This window comes from Phaethon aethereus (assembly GCF_964289735.1).
Source record: "Phaethon aethereus genome assembly, chromosome: 20".
Lineage (NCBI taxonomy): Eukaryota > Metazoa > Chordata > Aves > Phaethontiformes > Phaethontidae > Phaethon > Phaethon aethereus.
In genome coordinates this window covers 11688791-11713403 of record NC_138596.1, presented here as the reverse complement: position 1 = coordinate 11713403, position 24613 = coordinate 11688791, and the positions used below count along the sequence as shown (strand labels likewise).

The 24613-nt window shown below is 49.7% G+C and overlaps 1 protein-coding gene across 3 annotated transcripts in view; it reads left to right on the top strand.

Moving 5' to 3' along the window:
* The window catches only part of NR6A1 (nuclear receptor subfamily 6 group A member 1), a gene marked incomplete at its 5' end in the record, with an annotated part of 91609 nt that extends 71358 nt beyond the window's left edge, over positions 1 to 20251 (top strand). For 2 of the 3 annotated variants that reach the window (XM_082009113.1, XM_082009114.1), the window contains 8 exons: positions 2725 to 2955; positions 7598 to 7653; positions 9626 to 9783; positions 10662 to 10889; positions 11608 to 11862; positions 16585 to 16706; positions 18305 to 18457; positions 19444 to 20251. In XM_082009113.1, the coding sequence (XP_081865239.1) occupies positions 2725 to 2955; positions 7598 to 7653; positions 9626 to 9783; positions 10662 to 10889; positions 11608 to 11862; positions 16585 to 16706; positions 18305 to 18457; positions 19444 to 19532 (1292 nt within the window). In that variant the 3' untranslated portion in view covers positions 19533 to 20251. The remainder of the gene's footprint in view (positions 1 to 2724; positions 2956 to 7597; positions 7654 to 9625; positions 9784 to 10661; positions 10890 to 11607; positions 11863 to 16584; positions 16707 to 18304; positions 18458 to 19443) is intronic. The other variant, XM_082009112.1, reaches the window with a different exon arrangement.
* Positions 20252 to 24613: the final 4362 nt, after the last annotated feature.

The window sequence follows — 24613 nt, the reverse complement described above, 5'->3', positions numbered from 1 at the left end:
TGGCCACTTGGGTGCTGCCTGGAAGGAGCCTTTGTCCCTGCTGAGGTGTAAGGGTGGCACGTGGGTCACTCTCTTCTGCTTCTGGAGGGACCTAAAGGAGCGCTGACCCTTGAGTGCCTTCGCTCTGCAGCACACGGCCACCTCAGAGGAGGAGAAAAGCAGCTCTGGCTGCTCTTGTCCCTGGCTCCACCGGCAAGGTCCAAAACACTGTCCCACCTTCCCCTTCCCAAGGGACAACCCTGACTGCTTCGTGGTGTCTCCCCCAAGCACTGCCACGTGCTCCTGATTTCCCCATGAGCTGAATTGTAGCTATCATATCAGCTTCTGCCACAGAGAAGTCTCTCCTCTGTGAGGAGTTTTGACCAGTTGGCCATGGAGGAATAACTTCCTGCGCAGCACAGCCTGCATCCGCAAGCGGGTCCTGCAGAGTGTGTGCACTCCTTGTGTCTCCTAAGCAGCTTGCCTTTAATTAAATGTGATTAAATGTATATCTCATATAAACTCCAGGGGGAAAGGACTGAGATGCTGAAGTTAAACTCTGGGTACCTGAGGCTCGTGTGGAGAACCTCATGGAGAACCATCCCCAGGGAGCTGCAGAGGATGGTTGCCACCTCCTGGGTTCTGCTTTAGCTGAGGGTGTTTCTGCCCATTGCAGGTTGCATGGTCACGCATTCAAGCCAAGAAATACTGGAAATAATCTGGTTTAACCAGCATCCCTAGGAAATGCACGACTGAGCAAAAGACAGAAGTGTGGTTCCTCAAGTTCTGTTGCTCCAACCCGAAGCGATGCCCTTTCTGTTCCTCAGTGCCTCTGCCTCGCTCAGCCAGGGTGATCTAGTCATCCAGGTAATGATTATTTGACAGTTGGGGAAGCAACGCCATGAAGCATACTGCAGATCTGTGTGTACCCCTGAACGCACTTGAATAGTGCCCGTCTTCTAAGTGCAGCTCTGTTTGCAACTATCGGGATATTAATGGGTTAAAACACTGGGGCAGGGGAAGGCAGCTTGGCCTGGCGTGCAAAGGGTTAAGCTGTTTGGCTGTGCTAAACAGCTGCTACAGGAAAAGCTTCTGGTGCAACTTGCTGGCATTATTCTAAGTGTTGCTGACTGTGAATGGGAAGCAGGGTTTAGGCTTCCCTGTGCAGATGCAAGGTGATGAGGATCCGTCTGGGTTACCTGCCTGGGTCTCTTCAGCCGTCCTTTACGTTTTCCTTTCCGTTTGACATCTGTGGAGATCCCTGCGCACAGGTTCTCGCTGAGCTGTGCATCGTCCCTGCTCTGTCTCAGCGGCAATGTTAGGGTCTTGAGATACTGAATTTGATGTGACAGCTCCTGTGGCTGGAGTCCTACAATGTAAGTATTTAGCCATCCAAAGGCCTTCCAAAGGTAAGGAACAGTAAAATCGCGTTGTTGTAGCTTAACGATACGATCGTTTCTTTAATAACGTTCACTTGGGTCCTGGGCGGTGAGTTGTGCCGTGCGGCTCTTGCGGACGCTGCTGGAGCCGCAGGAGGAGGCGAGGAGGTGAGCGGGTCCCTCTGCTCACCCCTGGGAATACGCAAGGCGTGACAGTATTTCGCATTCATTGGGGTCTGCCGGGCACGATTTCTGTATTTGCACGCCCTGGTCTGTGCAGTTGAGGTGCGGCACTTCAGACCCTTTTTCCCTCTCCAGGTTTCCGTTCCTCTCTGCTAACAACAGCACAAAGTTAGATGGAGGCTGCTGGGGGAGCCGCGCTCTCACTCCCGCTCCGAGGGTCCTATCTGGGCACTGGGAAAGTGAAAGATGGAGCCTTCCCTTGCAGCCATGTGTTGCTGCTCTCCAGTGCTGTGCAATGGGTCCACACCAGCCTGAGAGCTGGCTGCCTCGTCGTCAAGCTCACCTAATGGAAACTCGAGAGTTTTCCTACTGCGTGCCCGCAGTGGGTGCTGGCACCATCAGGCACCGAGAGCAAAGTTCAGAGCAACACTTGTGTCTTGGGAATAAACTTCTGGGGCAGCGCAGCATGCTCGTGCCATGCTGGATGAGAAAACATCATCCATACCTTTGCTCTCATCTCTGTTCCTCGTTAAGGGAATACGTAAGGTAGTGCCAGGGAAGCCGCTCGGGGACTCGTTTGGCCCCCGGGTGATGGGGTTTGACCTCCTGCCCATGGAGGGAGGAGACCCTGTTTCACAGCAGAGGCAGGCACTGCAGCGATGTGGCCTCTTAGAGCTGTTCTGTGTGCTCCTCGCGATCTAAGCAGTGCTTCGTTCCCCAAAGTACTTCCATTTCTGATAAATTGTGTGACTAAGGGCATTTCTAAGAGGCTAGTTTTTAAGCAAACCTGGTTCTACTTTTCTTCATTCTTCTTGCAACTCTTGAGAATTTCTGGGCTTGATATCCTATGAATATGTGGAATTGCAATGACTTCATTATATAGACAGTTGTGGAACTGGATTAGTGGCAGGCCTGTGGAGCTCCAGAGCTGGAGGTAAACCCCGCTGCACACCTTGCTCTGCCAACCTCGTACAGGTGGTGAGGAGCCTCGCGCCGGCGGCAGCTCTGGCCAGGCTGCCGAGACCGGCGTTTCTGGGTGAGCGCCTGTGCCGTGCTCGGCTTTGCGGACGCTTGCCCGGGCAGGCCATGGGGTGCCGAGACTTTCCCAGTCCCCTCAGGAGAGTTTCTGATCGCTCGGTGAAGCCGTTTTGTTGACCACAAAGCCTTTCCTCTTCTCTTGCAGATGAGCGGGTGGATCAGCGGACCTGCCTGATCTGCGGGGACAGAGCTACGGGGCTGCACTATGGGATCATCTCCTGCGAGGGCTGCAAGGGGTTCTTCAAAAGGAGCATCTGCAACAAGCGGGTTTACAGATGCAGTCGAGACAAGAACTGCGTCATGTCACGCAAACAACGCAACAGATGCCAGTACTGCCGGCTGCTCAAATGCCTCCAGATGGGGATGAACCGAAAAGGTAAAGAAAACGGGGACTTTTACTGGTGGAGGTGCAGACTGGGGCCAGTGTTAGCAATGCATGCTACCTTTCCTCAGCTGCCGTTTTGTCTTGCAATTGTGCCTTTCAAACTGTTGACAAGAAAAGGTGAAACTTTGGCAAAATTATGCACGGATAAAAGATTTTTCCTGAACTCCTTTGTTACTGTTTTGGAGGAAAAATCTGTATGAATTGAAAGCAGGTATAAGTATTTGGAGAACTGATCATTGTAATCCCTTTTTTCAGGAAGGTAACAGTTTGTTACTGTCCTTCCTGGCGGATCTGTCCTCGCATTTATCCTGAGCGAGGTGGTCACTATTTCTGTGCTTCAATATACTAACATGGTAAAAATGAATGCAGTTAAATAGGCTTTTAAAGTCCCAAGAGGTCTGAGTCGGACTTGAACCTGTTCGTTGTTGTGGGAGCTTAGACCTGCAGTTGCTGCCCAGCAATAAACTTGTGAGGGTCTTCACTTGATGCATGGCTCCCGGCAGCGGCGTGTGGAGCTGCAGAATGCCGAAGGTGGTTTTGCCAGGTACGAGGTCACTGAGGAGACAAGTGTGATCTGGAGAAGAAGCTGTGCTGGGTTAGGGATAGCCACCCCTTAGTCCCCACGTGTGCAGAGGTGAAATGCTACGGTGCCATCTTCAGGATGGAAAATCTTAAGTGGCTCAGAAATTAGTAATAAAAAGTAGATTTGGATTTATTTCAGTGTTGTGTCTTACTCTTCACTATCATCTTTTGACTTTTTAATCTCTGGAAATGTTGTTACCTGTTAAAAGCAGAGATTTCTCGGTTTAATGGCAACAGACAGGAGTCTGAGCAGAAGCGTGTGCTGCTGTAGCACAGGGGCTGTTTGCGCTCCCTCCTGGGCGTGCAGGTGGGACGGTGGGAGGGACCCCTTCCTGGCTGCGAAACAGAAGCATCCTCTCACGTTTTTTAAATGTAGCTATTGATGCCTTTAGTGTCATCGTTCATATGAAAGCCGCCTGTCAAAAGCACTAAAACTTCCATAAATTTACTGCAAATCCACCAGGATCTACCTTAGAAAATGTGTCTTGGGGCTGAGATGGAAAGCTTATCTCCTGACCGCTTTGATTACGAATTATCTGTGGGAGTTCTGCTTGACGGGGAAGGCAAGCAGGCTCCTGCTCATCTCCTACCTGAGCAGTGTAGTTCTGGGTGACGGGCAGCGCTGCCTGTCGCGCGGGTGGTGCAGCGCGAACCGCTCAGCGCCTGTCATTAGCGTTTTAGACGTCAGGGTACGTTATTTCCATTTTCCTGAGCTCGCGTGCCCGGCTCGGTGTGGCTGGCTGCCCGCCCGCGGCCGGGCTGCCCGCCTGCTTCTCCCGGCGCCCATCTCTTGCCATCTGCCTGCCTGCCTGCCTGCCGGTGGGCCCTGGCCGCGCTGGCGTTGCCGGTGCCGGCAGCGCGCGCTCCGGTGGCGGGAGGCGGCGGGCGCGGCTCACCCGCGGGTGCGGAGCGCCACCTGCCGGCCCCGCTGCCCGCCCGCTGCCCGCCCGCTGCCCGCCCGCTGCCCGCCCGCTGCCCGCCCGCTGCCCGCCCGCTGCCCGCCCGCTGCCCGCCCGCTGCCCGCCCGCTGCCCGCCCGCTGCCCGGTTAAGGAGCGCTTTCCTCCTGCCGCGGTGCCCAACTGATTGCGTGATTGAGCTGCAGAGTCACGTCGTAACTAGGGCTACGCGCGGTCGTTGGAGGATTCAGGAAGGCTGAGAATTCAGAGCTCAGCGCCTGAAGGAAGAGCAGCTTTGAGGAGGCTGCCTGTCCTGCAGCCGCGTGCCAAGACGGCTCGTCTGGGGGTGCCTCTGTGTTTTGGAACCATCTGGGTCTCTTGAAGCCTTTTTTGATGAACCACATCAAAAACATTAGTGCATTTTGTTGCAGGTCTTGGCTAGGATATGCAGCTAGCAAGGCTTCCAAAAATCCCACTTAAGAAAAACATCCTGAATGTACTGTGATACGGGGGAGTTCAAAATCCGAGCTGCGGGCAGCAGGGCGTAGTGCTGGTCCACAAAGGCTGAGCTTTGCAGCAGAACATGTGCTTGTCTTTGCTGATACCCAAGTCAGGTATCACAGCAGATACGAGGTATTGCCGAGCACCTCCCAGTTGCGGGGTTTCTTCTTCTATTCAAGCTAGGAATGGTTGTAAGAATTGACAAAAATAAACAAAGTCATTTTGCATCCTGTACATCTTGCTGTCGGATGCTGTGCCTGCAGGGTCCGGCTGGGCAGTCTGGAGAGCATCGAACCGCTGGCCAGCAGAGACCTGCCGGAGCGACAGGAGCTGCGTCGAGAGTGACGGGTCCATTTAACCTCCAGTTGTTGAAAAATGTCAGCAGTCTTAGCGATAACAGGCATGAGCTTGGGTAATGCCGTGGACACAGCGCTGGTTTAAGTGGCAGCCACTGCTACAGGGACCCGCACAGCCAAGCTGCGAAGTCCTCTTAGCACACGGGGGTTAAAGGCTTCGCCGGCTCTGGGTTCAGCGCGCGGGAGCTCAGGCCATCCTCGCCGGTTCGAAAGGCAGCTCATCACACCAGGGAGGGCAGCTCTGCTGGACCGGCAGGAGCTGGAGGATGGCGCGACAGCCGTGCTTCCGGGCAAGGCAGAAGGCCGCGGGCGAGTAAAGATCAGCCGGGTGACGGCCAGCATTGTCTCCGCGGTTAAGAAGACCTGCAGGTTCTGCAGAGGCGGGTTTTCCAAGGCTTTCTGTAAATGATGTGAACACAGAAAAGGAAGATGGAAGCTAACGTCTGCTACAATTAAACTTTGAAAATAGAAGACCAAGGCAGTTTATGTCCATGGCTCATAGTGGGATTAGCTGAGAAGCTTTCTGAATCACAGTTAGCAATAAAATATCTTGAAAAAATAGAGAAATACCCCCAAAATTGGAAAACTGTTACTGTAGTTCCGTTAAGTTAAAAAAAACTAAAGGGGATAACAGAGAGCTAACCATGACAGATTAGTTTTAAGTCAGTCACTTTTTTTTAATGAGAAACTAATGTTTTTGGAAGGAGATTTCATAGAAAATAAACAGCGCTGTTTGTTAAAATGAGATTGTTGTCTTGCTATATCTTAAAAGATTTGCATGATGTGAAAGATAACCATAATACATCCTGCGTTCATGGCATCTCCAGTGTGCTTAAATGAATGCTCTCTGGCATTTTAAATAAAAATACTTGCTGTTCTATGGAGGTGATAGAGTTTGTGTTAGCAGGATCAAAACTGTATAGCTGGTCTCGTAACGCATTGTTGTAAGGTGCCACAGGGATCGCTGTGCTGCTGGTCATGGGCTGGCGGAGTTGTAAATCATCGGGACAGTTTTGCATAGTGGTTTGCATTGCTTGACCCGCTGCTTACGATTCAGGAAAATGCAGTTTACGTCCAAGCGTGTGCATAGCACTGCCTTGCTGTGATTGCCTTGGGTGAACCCGCCTGTGTAATCCCTGAGTTGCAAGCGCAGCACCGATGCAGACAAGCATGGTTTGAGCTAAGGTTATCTAAAATCAAGCAGCAGTGTGGCCTTCCTGGTACAGAAATTTTTCCTTAAATTTTGTGCCATTTTCTGCTCCGGGAGGGCCTCCTGCAGCCCCGTGCGCCGCGCAGCATGAGGACGACTGGCAGCAGCAAGGTCACCACGCAGCTGGGGAGAGCCTCCTGCCAAGTCTGGCCAGGTCACGGTGGGAAAGAGATTGGGACCCGATAAACGGGGGGACCCGGCCCGGGAGAGGAGGCACACGAGGAGCAGGGTTGGTCTTTGAATGCTTTCGGCTACTGCAAAGCTGCTCTGCCAGTAAAGGGAAAAGCAGCGGGAAGGGGAAGGCAGAGAAGCAGCTTCAGGATAACCTTCCTAGTTGGACTTCACTGAAACTCCCTGGAAGTTGTTTAAAGAGCCTTAAAAATGCAGCTGCTGTATTGAGAAACGAAGCTGCCCTTCTGAAAGGAAGCTGCATAGCTCTGTCTAGTAACTCGAACGTTAAACAACAGCTTTGCGTGCATCCAGCTGCGTAAAACATCTCCCCTCCATCTTCCGTGGTAGCTGTGGGAGATCTGCCCCTGTGCAGCGGCAGCGGTGTTCCTAGCCCCCAGCGGAGTGCTCTGTCTCCGTGTTGTCGGCAGCACCGGTTGGTGTCTCTGCAGGCGGAGTCCGGCTCGTGGTGGTTTCTCAGGGCCATGGGCAGTGGAGTTAGAAATGCCGGCATTCGCATTTCGTTTTCTAGCAGTCGTGGGTATTCGTTGGGTTATTTCCAGGGGTGAGGTAGGGTTGTCTTATGTGTGCTACTTCTCAAATTATTCTGGAATTAATTGTGATAAAGGACTTGCTATTCCTGTCACGCAAGGATCACACGAAGAAACTAAACTCCCTGAGAAATGCTCGTTGCCCCATCGATGTGTGTATGTCCTTTGGTGTGAGGATCACGGTGTGTACTGCTCGAGCTCTCCAGTGCCCTGGAAGGTGCTGCAGGTTTCTGTATAAACTGTTTTGATGCACAAAATGAATCTTTTAAGACATAAAGACTTTTTTCAAAATAGCGTATACCATCTTATGTATTTCTGGAATACCGAACAGTAGTGTTCCTCACCAAGTTTTGGCTGTTTTCTTTCAGCAATCAGAGAGGATGGCATGCCAGGAGGCAGAAACAAAAGCATCGGACCTGTCCAGGTGAGCATGACCGACCGTTTCTCCATGGTTCCCTTCGGCTTTTGCTCTCTTGGCCTTGGCACACACCTCGTGGGTGGTGGGCTCGGACCGTGGCCGCAGCTGGGCGTGGGACGGGGCTGGGGCTGATTTGCCTGAGCCTTTCTCAGCCCTGCCTGTGCCTTCTGCTGGTGTAGCAGGGCTTTGACTCTCCGCAAGTGTTAGAGATGCCTGTCATGAACAGTAGCTTTGTAAATAAAGCTTGGTGCTTGCTTGTCCCCGGAGGGGACGTGGCGCAGTCCCAGCGTGCCCGTGTGAATTCACGGGCAGTCTCCGGCCATCACGGTGCTCTGTCCTTTGTGAGCCACACAAGGACGTCCGTCCCTCCGCAGCTCCCAGTAAATCTCGTGGGCTGCCTGCTGCAATTCCTTCAGCTGTTGCGAGCGGGCACCCAGTAAATGTCTCACTGATTGATGGCGCAGCTTGTCTGGAGATGTCTTGTAAAGCACGAGGTAATTCAGCACAACAGCTTGTACTGCACACGTGAGAAATGATGGCCATTTCCAGCTCGCTTGGAGAAAAGCAGTCTTTTAAAAGTTTACTATTTATTTTAATAAAACAGAAATAACACTGAAAGCATTTTCTGAGACTCTCTGTGCCTGTGATAAGACTACTCGCCCCAGTCCAAAACCAAACAGTGAAAAGCCAAGCAGCCAGACGCCCTGCTTGCTCAGTAAGGTCCTCCATAGCGGACCGAGAAAGAGGCAATCAGACAGTGCGGCCCCGCCTGTGCTCAGCACCAGAGAGCACCTAGCTCAAATGGTAAATAGTGGTGACAGAACGTTTTCTGCTCACAAACTTCATACTTACAACGGCGTTAGTACTGATTCTTAAAGCCTGTGTGGGTCTATCGAAGAGCTAACATTTAATTTCTGGCCAGGTAACAATTTTTGCTGCCTCTCTCAGCAATGCAGCTGTAGTAGAGCGGCAGCCTTTGCTAGCCAGAGTGAGCCCTTGCTCATCTTGTGTGATCGGTCAGTGTTGGACCATAGGTTATGGCAGCAGCTCCGTTTCCTGGGGTGAGACTATTTGGCTCTTGCAGATTCTGTGCTTGGGTAAGCCGCCTGAGTTTTTCTCACACTTTTGCAAGACTGGAATAAACTGTGTAAGTTATGTTTGACTCTTGAAAATGATGTTCAGAGTTCACTGCACTTTCTTGCAGCATGTTAACTCGACGCCTTTGCATATTTTGTGCCAGCCTCACTAAGGAACATGCACAGTATAAAAAAAAAAAAGCCCAGAAACTTTTGTGTTGCATTTTCCCCACTGCTGATGCAACATGTCTCCAGGAGCATACCCAGCTCTTTCTTGAAGCTTTATACTTCAGTGAATTGCTTTTTTTTTTTCCCCCAGAGTCCATTTTAGCTTTATATATATTACTCTTTAATATGTGTTGAAGTATTAGATGCTCGATTACTTCTTTAGGTGCCACCTGGTTCTTATCTGGGGAAAAACAGTGAACAATGATTCCCTATAAATGTTTTCCTGACTAATTTTGTATATGTCACCTTGCCTCTCTCAGTTGCTTTATCAAACTGGAGCCTACTCCACATTCCGTTTGCCTTTACCTCTGCTGAGTACTGAGTGATGTTCCCGATGAACTGGCCTCAATTACTCCCAGGTTTTTCACTGTGTGACAGTGGCTGATTTACGGCTCGTTGCTGCGTGTATTTGACATCGCCTTTTCATGCGTCCATTCCTGTCTGCTGTGTTCTCATCACTTGAATTGTACTGCAGGAATTGGAGGTCACCACGTTTAGTTGTAAATAGAATTTTTCATGTATGTTGTTAAGTGTAAAGGAAAGATGTGCTATCTGCTTCTCCTGGTGCAGGGTGGTTTCATCTCTGTTGGATGTGGTCAAGGTGTTCGTGTACGGAGGCTCTGCCTTATTTCTGTTCTCCACTGAAGTAACCGTAATGGTTCTGTATCTGACAGATATCAGAGGAAGAGATTGAGAGAATTATGTCTGGGCAAGAATTTGAGGGAGAGGCAAACATGTCATGGAGCAACAACGGAGACAGTGACCATAGTTCCCCTGGAAATGGAGTTTCTGAGAGCAACCAGCCTTCACCCGTTTCTACTCCATCTTCAAGGTGGGAATGACCCCTGGAAGAATTTTGTATTACAGTAATCTTGACTGTGTTTCTCTGAGTGATACTTTGGGTCAATGTAGGAAAAACACACTCTGCATGCATCTTTATGTAAGCTGAGCATACTGCGGGTTCTTATGCCTCTAATTGCATTTAAGAAAGACAGCACCGGATTGAAAAGAGTTGAACTGGGAGGTGGAATGCTCATAAGCAAATGAAAAAAGAAGTCAATGTTGAGTTAAAATTACATATAAAATATATCTCTTAATTTGTCTTCATTTTTCTGCAGATCATGGGAACTTGATTGCTTTTCACTGTTCATTCTGCATAAGCTCTTCTGCACTGTGCCCAGATTTTGAAAATAAATGGCTGCATTTTAGGCTACTAATTGGTGGTGTTACATTAATGTCATTTACTGTTAGTGCCAGCCTACTGATGCAGCCTTTGATTGTAAACATGGCAAGAATCTCAGACTTGCATTCCATCTGCTTTCAGTTCCATCTTAAGCTAGGAGATACTTGTGTTCACTGGCTGTGTAAATTCTTAATTTACAATCCTAAACTCTGGCCCGTTAAGGAAGCCGGGGTGCAAATGCTTAGTGCAGTTGGGTTTCTGTTTTAGTCTCTGAACGGCTGCTCAGCAGCAGTTCCCAAATCTCCATTAAGTGGAACTAGTGCTGAGCCAGGCTCAACGTGAGGCAAGTGTAAGGGGTCTGGTCTGCACGCTCTCAATTATTCCCAGAGTAGGATTTAAATACAAAGGCATTTTCCATTCTGTTTTCTTTCCCTATTTTTATTAACGTTTCTGATGGAGCTGGATGCAACATTTTAATGAACCAGGTGGAATTCTGGGGGTATATTAAAAAGCTTTTCCTTTTCCAGTAGGTCTGTGGAGCTGAATGGATTCGCTGCACTCAGGGATCAGTATATCGGGACACCGGTGTCCACGCACTATCAGTACCTCCCGCACCTTTTTAGCTATTCTGCTCACTCGGCTCTGATGCCCCCCCAAACGCGCAGCCTGGACCCCCAGTCGCACAGTCTTATCAATCAGTTAGTGTCAGCGGAGGATCTGGAGCCGCTCGGCACGCCGATGCTCATTGAGGACGGGTGAGTGTGTGGCGCGGCTGCCCGGAGCTGCGTGGCCCTGGCTGTCGTTTGGGGCCGGCTCTCCCTGCCCGCACACATGGCTCCAGCTTGTGCCGCCGGGGCTGCTGACGGCGAGGCGGGCGGCTGGGTGCTGGCGTTCATGGCCCGATCGGCGCGGGGGGCACAGCCCCCGGGAGAAGATGCAGCCGTAGCAAGCGGCAAACCAGACCCTGTCCCGTGGGTGGCCTGTGCCCTTGCCTGGGGCTGGAGCTGGCGTGCGTGGACCTTGCCTGGGCTTTCAGGCTGCGTGGCCCGGCTGAGCCGGCGCAGCGGTGGGGTTTGATGGGCTTTGGCCCTGAGATTGCATTAGCTGTACGGAAGTTCATAAGCATGGTAGCTGGAAAAATACACATGGGTGGAAAAAAGCTGAGTAGTCGGTCCGTCGGCGAGAGCTGCAGGGCAGTCTCTGAGGCCGAGCTGCCCCGTGGCCAGCAGGCTGGGTGCTGGCGGGGTGGGTGACCGCAGGGGTCGGGGGGGCTCCCCTCGCAGCCCCTGGCCGGGCAGGCCGGGTGCGAGCCGCCACGGCTCCTGCTGCCAGCTGACGCCCTGGGCACTGGCACGTTGGGCATCTGAACACGAATTCCTGTGGCGTTTGCCTTGCTTTTCAAGTGCCTTGTCAGATGATTGTCATTCATTGTTTTTAATGGTTTTTATGCCTTCATATTAACTGTGCCTGCAGGTATAAAGTGACTCAGGCAGAGCTGTTTGCGTTGTTGTGTCGTCTGGCGGATGAATTGCTTTTCAGGCAGATTGCTTGGATCAAGAAGCTGCCGTTCTTCTGCGAACTCTCCATCAAGGACTATACCTGCCTGCTCAGCTCTACATGGCAGGAGCTGATCCTGCTCTCCTCGCTGACTGTTTACAGCAAGCAGATCTTTGGTGACCTTGCGGACGTCACCTCCAAGTACTCTCCTTCTGACGATGAGCTGCACAGGTGAGAGGTCGGGCTGAGCCCGGGAGCGAGATCTAGGGGTCAGGAGCCGTCAAGAGGATGGTGGTCAGGCGCGTGTTTCTGGCCCTGTGACCAACTAACCACCTCTCCTGGGACAGGTCACCTCACCTGCTGTTTTCCTTTTCTATTTTTTAGGGAATGGTTGTTCCAGGCTTAGAAAGTACACTATGGCTAGTCAATGTTGAATCAAAACTTCATTCTGCAGGGGAAGCTGTGTGGTGCTGTTTGAAGTTCCCACAGCTGCTGTTGTTCTCAAGCACAGCCCTACAAACCGCTTTTTTTATGGGGAGAGTAAAACTAACCAACACTTCGGGTAACCCTGAAATACAGAATGGAAGGTCTTACTTAAAAACCCTTCAGGCCAGTGGAAAGGTTGTTCACAAAGCTGGTTATCTGTATTATCAAAGTGTTCATTATTAATTGCTATTTCATTGTTTTGATTACATAAATTTAAAGATGTTGCAACTTAGCTCTTGTTTTTTCCATAGTACATGCTATCTGATGCTCTGAGGAACCTGCCTTTCATTTATCATTTTGGTCTGGGTGTTGTTTTTTGGTTTGGGTGTTTTGTTTTGTAGTCTTGGTGCCAGACAGATCTTTCTTTTGGTAGTAGACTCACAGTCTCATAATACTATGGCAGAATAGGTAGGATTTACGGAAACTGCTGCCCACCTCCCCTTTTATCATCTGCCCTGTTTGCACTCTGCCCTGGCTAGGCTTGGCGATTTTGCAAGAGTCACCAGGGGATCGAAGTGTCTGATGAGCAGAGATTTAAAATTCTGCTGTGCTCCTCAGCCATCGCAGTATCTAACGGTTCCTTGAGGTTCCTTTGTACGCTGTTTTGACAACCCCAGGGGCTGGGCGGCTGAGACCACGGCGTGCCGTGGCGGAGTGGAGGAGCCGAGAGCTGGACCCAGGTGTCTCATTTCCTGGGGCAGGTTCCTCCGCGGCGCTGTTCCGCCCAGCCATTCATCCTGCATCTGGTGCTGCTCCTGCAAGGAACAGTAAGGGTCATAGAAAACCACAATAACACTTGTTCCTGCATTCAGCCGTCCTTTTGTTCCTGCTGTCCTGGTCAGAGCCTCAAAAGAGAAGTGTTTGTTTCGTTTTGGGTTTGCGATAAATACGAGCGAGAGGTAAGAGAACAAAACAAAGGAGGAATCCTCGCCCTTCAGAAACCAGCAATTCAGAGCTGGTCGCTTCGAAAGTCCTTCAGAGAAGATCTGTGCACATGGATGAAAATAGGTGTTCTTGGGAGTGCAATGTTTCTGCAGTCTCTTCTTCTAATTTAGCTTTTCAAGTATCACTAATTGTCATTAGTAACATGGGAAAAGGCACACCAAAAAAAGCCATTTAGCGGGAGGTTGCACAGATGAGGGGCCTCAAGCTGCATGGCTCCCTCCTCGTTGTCTGATGGTCGTTCAGCCATAGCTTGGCTGCCTGCAGGCGGCAGTGGGTAGTTCATGGGTATTACTCTCCCTGTCCGATGCACTCGTGGAAAAGCTGGTCCCTGTGGATTTGAGAGGGGCTCTTACGGAGAGGTGTCCAACTTGCGGGCTTCCTTGGAGAGGCCCCATTTCCTCTGGTGTGGATCAGTAGTGATTGCAAACCAAAGCTCATTAGATCTCACAGCCCGTTGAAGGAATCTCGCTGAGCGTGATAGTCTGGTGCACTGGGGTTAATTTCTGTTCTTATTTAGCAAAACGACGGCAGTGATGCGAATGCTTAGGTGGGTGACAAATGAAGGCATAGGATGCGCTCCCCAGCCCCTGTGTTTTAATCACTTCTAACAACTGGCTAGATGTTCTGTTTGCCTGCTAGATCAAATGTTTTCTTTTATTGTGCTGTTTTTCTGGAGGTGAATATGAAATGAATAGATTCCTGACCTCCCCCAGCACTCCTGATAGTGCTTCCCTTCCCCCTCCTCCCCAGCTGATCCCGATAACTCCCAGCCAGAAACTTGCCTGGTGTAAACTGCGAGGAAAAGTGTGTGGAGGAGTCAGTCCTCGAGAAGAAATAGGGCTGTGGAAAACAGAACAGCTTTGTTTGAAAGGGGGAGGAAAGTATGCACAGAAAAGTAAGACAGTTCAACTGCAGGAATGAGAGAAGAGCTCTCCTGGATTTATGAAGTGATGAGTGGCTGGTAAAAATGTGCATGCTCTAAAAACAATTAAACCCAACAGACAACTGAGTGGTCTTTGTGCTCATTAACTTCTTGAGCTTTGCAATCTTGCACCTGCAGGATTTTTAATGTCAACTGGAGAGCAAGAAAACTTGTACAACTTTAGATTAGCCGACAAGGCTTTCATCACTTACAATATTAGTTTCTTGAAGAAGTGACCTGGAGTTCAGATAGCTTGTTTTCACTTCTCTGAGGTCAAACTACACCATGCATTTTACAAATAACTTTGAAGTAAACAAACATACATGCCAAAATAAGGTATTATTCAGTGAAAAACGTTCTATTTTTGTGCTATTCAAAGATGGTTTTCTGGCTGTGCTCTTATTCTTTGTGCTGTACAATACCAGAGCACAGCTGAAGCTTCCCTAAACACTTCGGTCCCACTTCTGAGCATTTTTGCAATATGCAGTTTCTTTGAAACTGGGGTTATTGCTGTGAGATGCGTTCCCGGCGGCTGTTCTGGCTGTTGGCACGCCTGGGACAGTCTCCAGCTCTGCTGCGCCTTCTGCCTGTTGCTTACACCGTGGCTTTTCGTGGTGCGCATGTGGGGTGTCAATCTTGTAGAAGAAGCTTGGCACCCTCTTCTGCAGGAGGACCTCGTTCTGCACCCATAGACTCTCCATCAGGCGATTTCGCAGGAGATTTTGGGGAGATTTGCATTCCCTGTGCAGCAGCGTGCCCTCTCCCGCCCGTCTGTGTCACTGGCTTCCCTTGGCAAGCGTGGACGCTCAGGAGAAATGCACGGCTTGTTTTCAGCACATGGTACAAATTCAGAAATGCGTGTGGCTGTACCTGGTGAGGTGCGCCAGGGCGGGTGTAGGTGGTGGATGCAGACCCCAGCAGCGGTCCCTGACAGCCCGCTCTAGCAGCAGTGCTTTTCTGGTTGGATCTTGGTGTGCGTTCGTGAAGTGCCATGAAGGCTGCCTGTCCTGTCTGAGGGGGAGAGTGTAGAAGGAGATGGCATGCGTTCCTTGGACTGCATGACTCAACCTTAGACCATAGCCTGCAGCTTCACTCCCTCTAACATTGGTTATTTGTGGTTTTATGCATATTAGTATTTGTGAGAAGGATCCCAGCCTTCCTGCAGTATGTCTCACCCCAGAAGCTCTCAGCCAAGGAAAATTAATAAGCCATAACGAACGGGCAATAAATACGGCTGTGTGGAAGTACAGGACCTCTTGAGTCACTCCTGGGAACTTTGGGGAGGTGAGCTTTCTCACCTGCCTGTCAGATGAATGGAGTGCGTGCCCCTGTTGTACACGGGTCAGTGCAATTCCTCAGTGTTTAAAGCAAGGCTGTTTGCAGGGGCACTCGACAGATATGAGAAACTGTAAGCACTGTTGCTGCTGGAAATGGACTTTGTTCTGGGAGGCAGTGTCTGTGCAGCCCGCGCTGGGGTCCGTGTTCCTGCGGTCCTGTACCACCCTGCTTGGGTGCTGCTCTGTTCAGCTGGCACGCAGAAATGTGCTGTGCGGAGCCAAAGCCTGGGGATTGCGCTGGTTCTGCAGGCAATGGATAAAATTAATTTATCAGCTATGTAGAATGGAGGGGTTTGTTTAAAAAAAACAACAAGTTGGATGTCAGGTGGGGTGTGTTTGCGGCAGGGAGCCAGCGTTCCTCTGTAACGGGCTGTAAAGCAGCACCGATCCCGGATCTCTCAGGGTGGGGTGCCGGGTGCTGCTGGGGACACCTCTAGGCCCCCAAGGATGCGTCGGCGTTTCTGCTGGTGGCCGGTGCAGGATACGTTGGGCTGCTGCAAGTGGTGAAAAGCACAAATTGAAGAAAGGTGCGAGGCAGCGAGGGGCGAGAACGTGTGAAACGCTGCTGGGGCAGCTTGTCTTCTGAACGGGGGAAAGCACTCCAAGGATCGCTAGAGGTGCTTTTATCCTGCAAAAGTATCCATCAGGAGTAAGGCGCAGTGCTGTATAACATGGTGTGAGCTGCTTTCTGCCCCGGATAGATGCGGTGCGACACCAGGCAGACGGGGAATACCCTCTGACCCTTGCATCTGGCAGGACAACGGGTGTCTTGCAGGGTATTTTCATGTCCTACGAGACCAAGTATCACTCTGCATTTCTATGAAATCTCGTCTCATTCCCCAAACTGCTTGGTTAAACCTCCCATTAGCCCAGCAAAGTGCAAAGGCACGTTCCTCATTGAAATCTGGAGAAATATAAGTGTAGAGAGGCAAAGCAGTGTGCCTACAAGCACACAAGAGGTTTTGCATATTCCTGGCTCCATCAAACCTTTTCCCCTGTCAGAGCAGTCTGATGATGGACTGAAGCACCAAGAGATGTTTTTTTGCTAAAATATCTGTAGCAGTGATGTTTGTAACTGAGTCATTTTCCTTCTTACTTCTACTTTAATTCAACAGTGCCAGCAGACTTCAAGCAGTTTTGATGACAATTTTTTTTAATTCTCTTGCAAGATGTTAAAATCTCTGAAGTTGTTTTAATAAGCTTCTTGCCTTTATTGTACGGACTGTGTCCTGTATATGTTGATGTGTGATCTCTGTCCTCCAGATTCAGTGAAGAGGGAATGGAGGTGATGGAGCGGTTGATCTACCTCTTTCGCAAATTTAACCAGTTGAAGGTCAGCAACGAGGAGTACGCGTGTATGAAAGCCATTAACTTCCTAAATCAAGGTGAGTCGACGAAGAGAAGGTATTGGCCCCACTGGAGAAATTCTCTGAAACAGTCTGAGCAGTCTTTGCTTCCCTGATGAGAAATGGGAGGAAGCGCTCCAAGACCCACAAAGAAACTCGAGCTCTGAAACCTCTCTGTACGTGTTTGCCATCGTGCAGACTATACGCTGTGCCGAGTGGGATACTTGGGTACCCACAGGAAGAAATTCTGGAAGTGAATGAATTAATTTGCTTAGCCGGTTTTTATTGCCTTTAAATATAGGCACCAAGGGCAGTAAGTGTGTCATTTTGCATAGGTACCAACAGTATCAATACCAGACTTCAACATGTCAGAAGATCCTGGTCGTTTCCTAACAACTGTAGTGGGCTGAAATCGTTTGGAATAGGCATTTGTGGCGGCACCGCGTCTGTCGGGGCTTGCAGGACATTTCTTGTTGTAAACGAAGAAAACTGTTGAGAGGCAAATGCTTAATGGATGGTGTTCAGCTGTAATTTTGGAAATAAATGTCCCCAAAGTCTTCTGTACTGTGAAAGATAGTTGCAGTCTGTAAAAATGTGCTGCAGGCTCTGTCCTCCCCCACTCATTTCCAGCAGGAGATAGTGCTGACACTTCAGTCTGTGCCGGGCTGAGGTTCCGGTTTGCTTCCCTGGGCAGTTTCCTGACACTGGATAATGCACTTCTCGAGCTGTCTCCATTGTTTTCCAAAATGCCTTTTCATTAATTTCCTGTCTTCTTTTATTTTTAGTTGAAGTTTGCAATTTTTTATGTGAAATACCTGAGAATTATTTTTAAAAGTCAGCTTTTGGGCAGTAGATAGATGCCTCTTCCGTTAGATGGTCTTACAATACTGAGCCTGCCCCGAGGGTCCGCAGCTGCCTTGCTCCACCGCACTGGATCCTTCCCAGGACCCCCAGCAGCGTGCCGATGCCGTTGATCACGCTGAACGGTGGCAGCGGGACTTCTTGCCAGTTTGATAGCTTGGACAGGTCCATTTTTCCTTTGTGTACGTTGCCTGACATTGGCAAAGCTAAATTTAAAAATAAGAAGTTGACAAGTTTATAAAGCTCATGTGACATAATTCATAAGCAGATGGGGAGAAATATGATGATACCTTGAATTATAGAGTTGAGCGCTTTCCTCAGCCAAGATGATATAGCTAAAATCAACATGTTTCTGTCTGAGGAAGTATTACGCTGAATCCGCTGTGAGGACTAAACCTTGACGTACAGCTGCTCTACACCAGGCAGGCGGGTATTTAAGGTTGCTGGAGCTGTTATCTCCAAGAATGTTCGCCGAGCTCTGTAGATGAGCAGCTTAGGACATTAGCTGTTCTCATCCTGGTCTTTCGTGGAAGGAAATGCTGTACCCGGGCACGCGTGTAAAGACACCTCCACGATGCAGGCACGCCAGGAGGGGAGACGGGGGTTTTAGTATTTGTCTAACTGGGCACTTGAAGCCTGTCTCTGAAGCAGGGACCCAGCTTAGAGTTTTAGCAATCAGTCCATCTTTCCTGAAGAAAGGGGGATAAGTGTGAGGCTGCTGCTCTTCTGGGATGTTTTCGTCATGTTTTCATTCCTCTAATCATATTTGCTTTCAGACATCAGGGGTCTGGCTAACGCGTCCCAACTGGAGCAGCTGAATAAGCGGTATTGGTATGTTTGCCAGGACTTCACGGAGTACAAATACCCACACCAGCCAAACCGTTTCCCGGATTTAATGATGTGTTTGCCAGAGATACGATATATTGCAGGTAACTTTTTGAGCTCTTCTCCCACTGGGATCATGTGCAAGTTAGGAAATTTGCTTTTAAAAGAAAACTAATTTATAACAGTGGAATTCTTGTCGACTTCGGTGGAGGATGTTTGTGGGGGACCTTTTTCTGTCGAAGGTTCTCGCCCACCTTTAGGCACATCTCCCGTGTAGCTCACCCTAGCTCGCCCTGGCCCTTTGCAAGTTGTCTTTGTGACGCTGGCGGACGCAGTGTTACGTTCTGCTCCAGGAAGACATGCCTTGCTCTGACCTGCTGCCCTTTAAGAACTTTGGTCAGGTTCTCCTTTTATTTTCTTCCTTTCAGTCCCAACTTGGAGGCATTTTGTCTCAAAAGGGTGTAATCCTGGTTTGAGTAGTTATAAGAAATAGAGGGATCCCTGAGATGCATCTTAATTAAGGAGCAGATGATAAGCAGAGCGGCGGGCAGCTCTGTAACCCCCAGGTTTCAGCTCGTCTGGACCTCTGAAATCCGCAGGTGAATTTTCAAATGCGGTTGTGTCACTAATTAGATCTACAAGGTCTGGTGTTACTAAAACATGGTTTGTTCCTGAATGTTACGGCAAAGGGAGATACTTACCTCCCGGTGTCAAGGCTCTGTATGCTTCATCCTACTCCGTTGTAACGAACTAGATAATAATCACAGAGCAGCTCTTGTAATTTACTCATTGAGATCAACAAGGGAGTTTGAGGAGAGACGGGATTTAGTCTTTCCCAGTTTCTATAAATACTGCTTCATTGTGGGGAAATCATTTTGATCTGACTTTGCCCATTTATTTTGCTTTCAATTCAGTAAATAATAAATCCTGTTGTGTCCAAATGAATATCAAATGTCTAATGTAGCAGTAGGATGATTAACTGTTTCTCTGAGAGGTTCAAGGTAAAACCATCTCTGGCGTTGCTGGCTTAGGTGTCTCTGAAATCTGATTCAGGAGTGGCTGCTAATTCTGGGGTTTTTTTTCTTACCAGGAAAAATGGTGAATGTCCCCCTGGAGCAGCTGCCTCTCCTTTTTAAGGCTGTTCTACATTCCTGCAAGACAAGCGTGAGCAAAGAGTGAGCCCAGGTCGCCCCGGCCGGTGCCTTACGCTGTGCCTCAGGCAGGGAGCTGGCTCACCTCGGGAGAGGGGCAAACGCGATCCAGGCAGGAGACGGGGCGGTGGGCGTCCCTGCCATTGTAGCAAGAATCTTTTTTGTTTGTTTTTGTTTTTTTACTCTTTTTCCTATATATTTATTTCACGACAGAGTTGAATGTATGATCTTCAACACGATGCACATGGTTCTGTATGAATGCAGCAGATGCATTCTCCAGCGGTTTACAGAATGTGAAGATGTTTAATGTTACAGTGTTTGTTAGGGTTAGTTCTTTTTTATTTGGGGGGCTGGGGACCGAGATGACTAAGACTACCTCAAGGAGAAGATGCTGTTCACGCACTGCTCTTTCCGTGATTCGTATCCAGAAGCGTTTGTTGTAGAGAGCAAACGGTCTCACCGCATCAACAGAGCTGTTAGTATCCCAGATGGACAATTTTGGAGAAGTGGGTGTTAGAGAAGTGCCAAGCTTTTTTTCTTTAAATATAATAATAATATTAAAAAGGCAGGGAGTGGAGAAGAAGGAAGAGTCTGTCTAGACAGTTGGTTTCTCTTCCCCTGGCAGTTTTCAGATGCAGGTGGTAGCTCCTGGGGTTTCCCAGAGTCCTGCCCCAGCGGGATCATAGCGCTCCCGAGCCGCGAGGGGCTCGCTGCCCCCGTCCCCTCCTGGGAGCTGCAGGAGTGGGCTCTGCCCCAACCCCAGCCTGACCAGCTGGCCTCTCGCTAGTGCTGCAGCATCTTTCCATTCGACTGAAATTGCGTTGCTGCAGTTCGTAGCAGGCTCCTGGCGTTACACAAAGGTACTCTTGTTGCTAGAGAACTGCAAGTAATTTCTCATCACTTCCTTAACATCCATTTTAGGTTCACAAAAGCAGGAAAAACCTACTTAGAGAAGAGGCAGGATTGCGTGTTCCTCTGAGGTGGTATATGACTACTGAGGAGCCTTCTGCTTTGCAGCATTCCCAAGCAGCCCGTGTCTGGGAATAGTTAATGTACCGGGTGGTTAGATGAGACCTGTGTAACAGGGTAAGGGACTCCAGTGTCCTCTGGCATGGCTTTCTCTGCTGGACTCGGGGAATGCATGATCCATAGTCATATCCTGCCAGGACTGTTCTCCTTGTGGAATCCCTTCTTACCAAGAGAAATGTTACCAATGCAGTACTTGGTAAACTGTTCTGTCCTAGGTGTTGCAAGGCTTGGGTCTTCCATCTCACAACCTCCACACCACTCCACTGCACAGAGAAGTGGTTTAATGACAACTGGTTAGCTGTTTGAGTAATTTCTAAGTGCTAGTGTTTATCTAAACATGGGTATTCTCATGAGTCACCATACGGCTTCCTGCTCGTGGTGGTGGTGGGGAGGTTGAATGAGATGCTCTTGTTCTCATCTCTTTCGTTAGGAATTAACTTTCGAAGACTCAGTCACTCTCCTCAGCAGCCACAATGCCCTGGCTGGATTTCCTTCCATGCCCTTAGATACTGAATCCGATGTTTACGTAGCAGGAAGGTTCATCAACAAATTTTTCAATGCGGTTTTAAAAAGATTTTGGGAGACAACTTCTGTTCCTTCAGGGTAGAGGGAACCAGTTGCTGCCTTTTTGTCTTGTCCTGATGACAGCTGTGTGGCACAAAGCGAGTACTGCTCGCAGGTGCTGAAGCTGCTGTGAGATCAAAATGAATGTGATGGTGAACAGGAGAAAAACCTCAGTCACCAAAGTCGTCTTTCCTTCCCCTTCACCCAGCGGGTGCTCCCTCAGTGCAGCCCAAGAGATGCGGTGACCCACTGGCTTGGCACGTCTCTCGGTTAGTCAGCAGCCGTGCCGTGTCCCCGGTGCTGACCGCCGCGGTCAGACCTCTCCTCGCAGACCCACTGCTGGCTGACCGCAGACCCACGGCGGCATCACCTTCTTTGCCATCCCGCTGGGGCATCTTCCAGCTTGATGGTTTCCCTTTTCTAAAAGTCCACTAGCTGCTCACTTTTCATTATTTAAATAGGATGTTACGGGTAACGGCTGCTGGGCCCAGCAGCAGTTCAGCTTGATAGAGCTTCACAATCCAAAGGTGGTTCCGTAAATCTCATTTACTTTCTGACTGTAAAATGAGACAAGCACGTATTTCTCAGGAAAGCCTTCTGCATACAGCCTATACCTCAAGTGTAAATGGGAAGATTTTAGTATGTCTGTTTATAAGTTAGAAAGTATTTCTCAGCTTTTAAGTTTAATTTCCAGATAGCTTGGTATGATCTTTTTATTACGGGTTGTCTTCTGGCTTGCTGTTTTATACACTCAAGGGATTGTTAAAATTGCATAGGAGTTACTGAATTATTATAATCTGTTGATGAATAAGAGTTTGTTTTAATTAGTGTACATAAAAGTGGTCATCTTATTGCCAAATACCCAACAAAATAATCTATTAGGTATTCTGTGTTTATCCAAAAGAGACTCCCAAGACTAATGCTATACCAACAACAACAAACCTAAATTCATTTATGATGATGAATGGACAAGAATGTTCTACTGTCTGTTGTATAAAGCAGGTTTTACAAAGGTTGATTGGCGGCAGTGTCCATTAACAAATAATCCAGTTGTTGTAGGGAGTAGAAAAGCCTTACTAAACTGACAAGTAAGGAAGACGCCGATATAGCGAACCAGAGTCTAGCTCACTTGACAGTCATTCTTAATATCTTCTGCACCGAGTCCTCTAATGACTTGTGTTTTTTAAACAGGGTAAAGTGAATGTGTTGCATTGCAAACTCAGGTATTATGAGAAGGTAGGAACGTAGCTAGAGATGTAGAGACATTAGGTCAGTCACTAGATGTATTTGTGAATTTGGTTTGAAGGACACCCTGGAAAGGTTGGAATTTTTGTTCCATTCTTCACGTAACATTCGGTTTACAGGGACTCATATTTTATTTGTGCTTAATGCTAGTAGGGGGAAGTTCATTATCTTTGGTATCTATCTGCTCTTGCTTATCTGACCTTCTGTCACAGAGAAATCAATCAACAATAATAGTCTTTGGTAGAATTTTCTGCCATGACAAGTCAATTTTTATCCCCGATTTGAAAGATAAATTGGCTGACTGACCCCCTCCTCTCCTTCATAGCATTTGTGCAGATGGAAAGCTGAAGAGTTACTTTTAATCCGAACAGAGATTTGGGACATAAATTTGAAGTGCTCCGGCGCCCGTACTCGGCAGGACTCTGCCGAGGTACGCCGGTTGCCGTGTCGCAGCTGGAAGCTCGTCGCCCAGCGCGGAGAGCTGAGCAGGGCCTGCTGCTGCCGGCTGCCGGGGCAGAGTCCCAGCTCGCGTGGCCAGACCCCAGGATCTGAACAAAAGCTTCTTGAAAGCAACCGGGTTTTCTTCCGCTGCCTGCCTTTGGGTCAGGCTTCTGTCCCGTGAGCTGAGCCTTGACCCCACTGTGTGTGTCGGCAGCGAGTCCTTGTCCTCGGCGTGCCCGGCCCCTCGAGAGGGCTGGGGGACGGAGGGACGACCGGGATGCCGGGAGGTGCCAGGTACCAGTCTTACCTGATGGGCACTGGGCGTGGCAGAATCGATGCCGCAGGAGCTGACTCTCCAGCCGTTTTGCATACGCGTTAGCTACCTCCTGATCGTTAGCAATGCCGGGGCGTTCGTCTGCCTCCTCTCCCGCCCGCCAGCCCGCAGCGCTGGGCAGAGGCGCTGCTTGCCTTGGGTCAGCGGGGTGCAGCTCTGGATTTTTCTGTAATTCTTCCATCCTGAGCTTTTGCCATCTCCCGTCACGCAAAGACCAAAGGGGGAACGCGGCGTTTTCAGGGTGATCGGTGCAAAGCGGTCTGTCGGGTTGCCGGCTGTGGGGCAACCTGTGCCAGCGAGCTGCTGCCCCAGTAACGCCCGTTTTCCCAGCGCCATGGCATTGCTTCGAGCGAGCCTGTGAGAGTGAGCAGCGCCGGCAGCGCGCGCAGGGCTCCCGGGCATTCCGGCAGGGCTGCTCTCGCGCGCTGGGGAAGGCCTGGCTGGCCGTGCCCCTGCCCAGCAGCTGCCCACGCAAAGGCTTGAGCTCGCGTCAAGCGCCGCTTGCTGCCTGTCCCTCCCTGTGCCGCGCACGGCAGGACGCGCCTGCCCTTCGCTCCGCAGGCTCCTGCACGGAACCGCAGCCACCTCAGGTTAAGGATTCTAAGTCTTGTCCTTCAAACCAACCTTTTAAAAAAAACCAAACAAACTTGAATTTCTTTTATCTTTACTACATTTTTAAAAACAAACAAAAAAAAAAGATTCTCCTGTGAATGTGCTATTTACTGTTCATTCTTTCTTCCTTCTTGGTTTTGATTTGAAGCTATGAAGCTTGGTGTCTGTGAAAATGTTGTTATTTCTGTATTTCTCAGGATAATAAGCGGCAATCATCCCTGCCACATAAAGGGCAGGAGAAAGGGGGAAACTTGGGGAACTAGTTTAAGTATGAAGCTAATTTTTAAGTTGTAGATGATGTGTAAATCGAGGGTAATACATAGGACGTCAGTATCAAGCTGTGGCGTTTCTCTGGGTTCACGGTGTGTTGTTCGCAATACACAGAAGCTCAGGGATAAGTATTTAAAATGTGACCCAGAGAAACCCTAGTTTTGATGTTGCAACAGTCGCTTCTTTCATGACTTGTTGGGAGGACCCATTGAAAGCTGAATAAAGCCCCCACATGGAGATTTTGGGGGGGAAAAACTTTTGGTTTGGCTTGTGGGGAGTTTGCCTACTAAAAGATGCGGTCTAATGGGAGAAGCATCCCAAAGGTGCACGTTGCCGTTTGGGCTGCTGCAGGGCCGTGGCGAGGGCAGCTGGGCTCTGCTCTGCCCAAGGGGCTCGCGGGGAGAGCCGGGCTGAGCGCAGCGCGGCACGGCTGGCCGAGGGGCTTTGGGAGGGCAGAGGGGCAGGAGGGTCTGGTCAGGGCTGCGGGGAGGACCCGCCAGCCTCGAGCTGCCCTGCCTCTTCCTCTGCCTGCAGCCCCTCCGCCCTGCGGCGCCCGGACCTCCTTCTCGCCGGCACTGTCGGACAGGGAAATGGTGAAGTGTAAAATACCATCT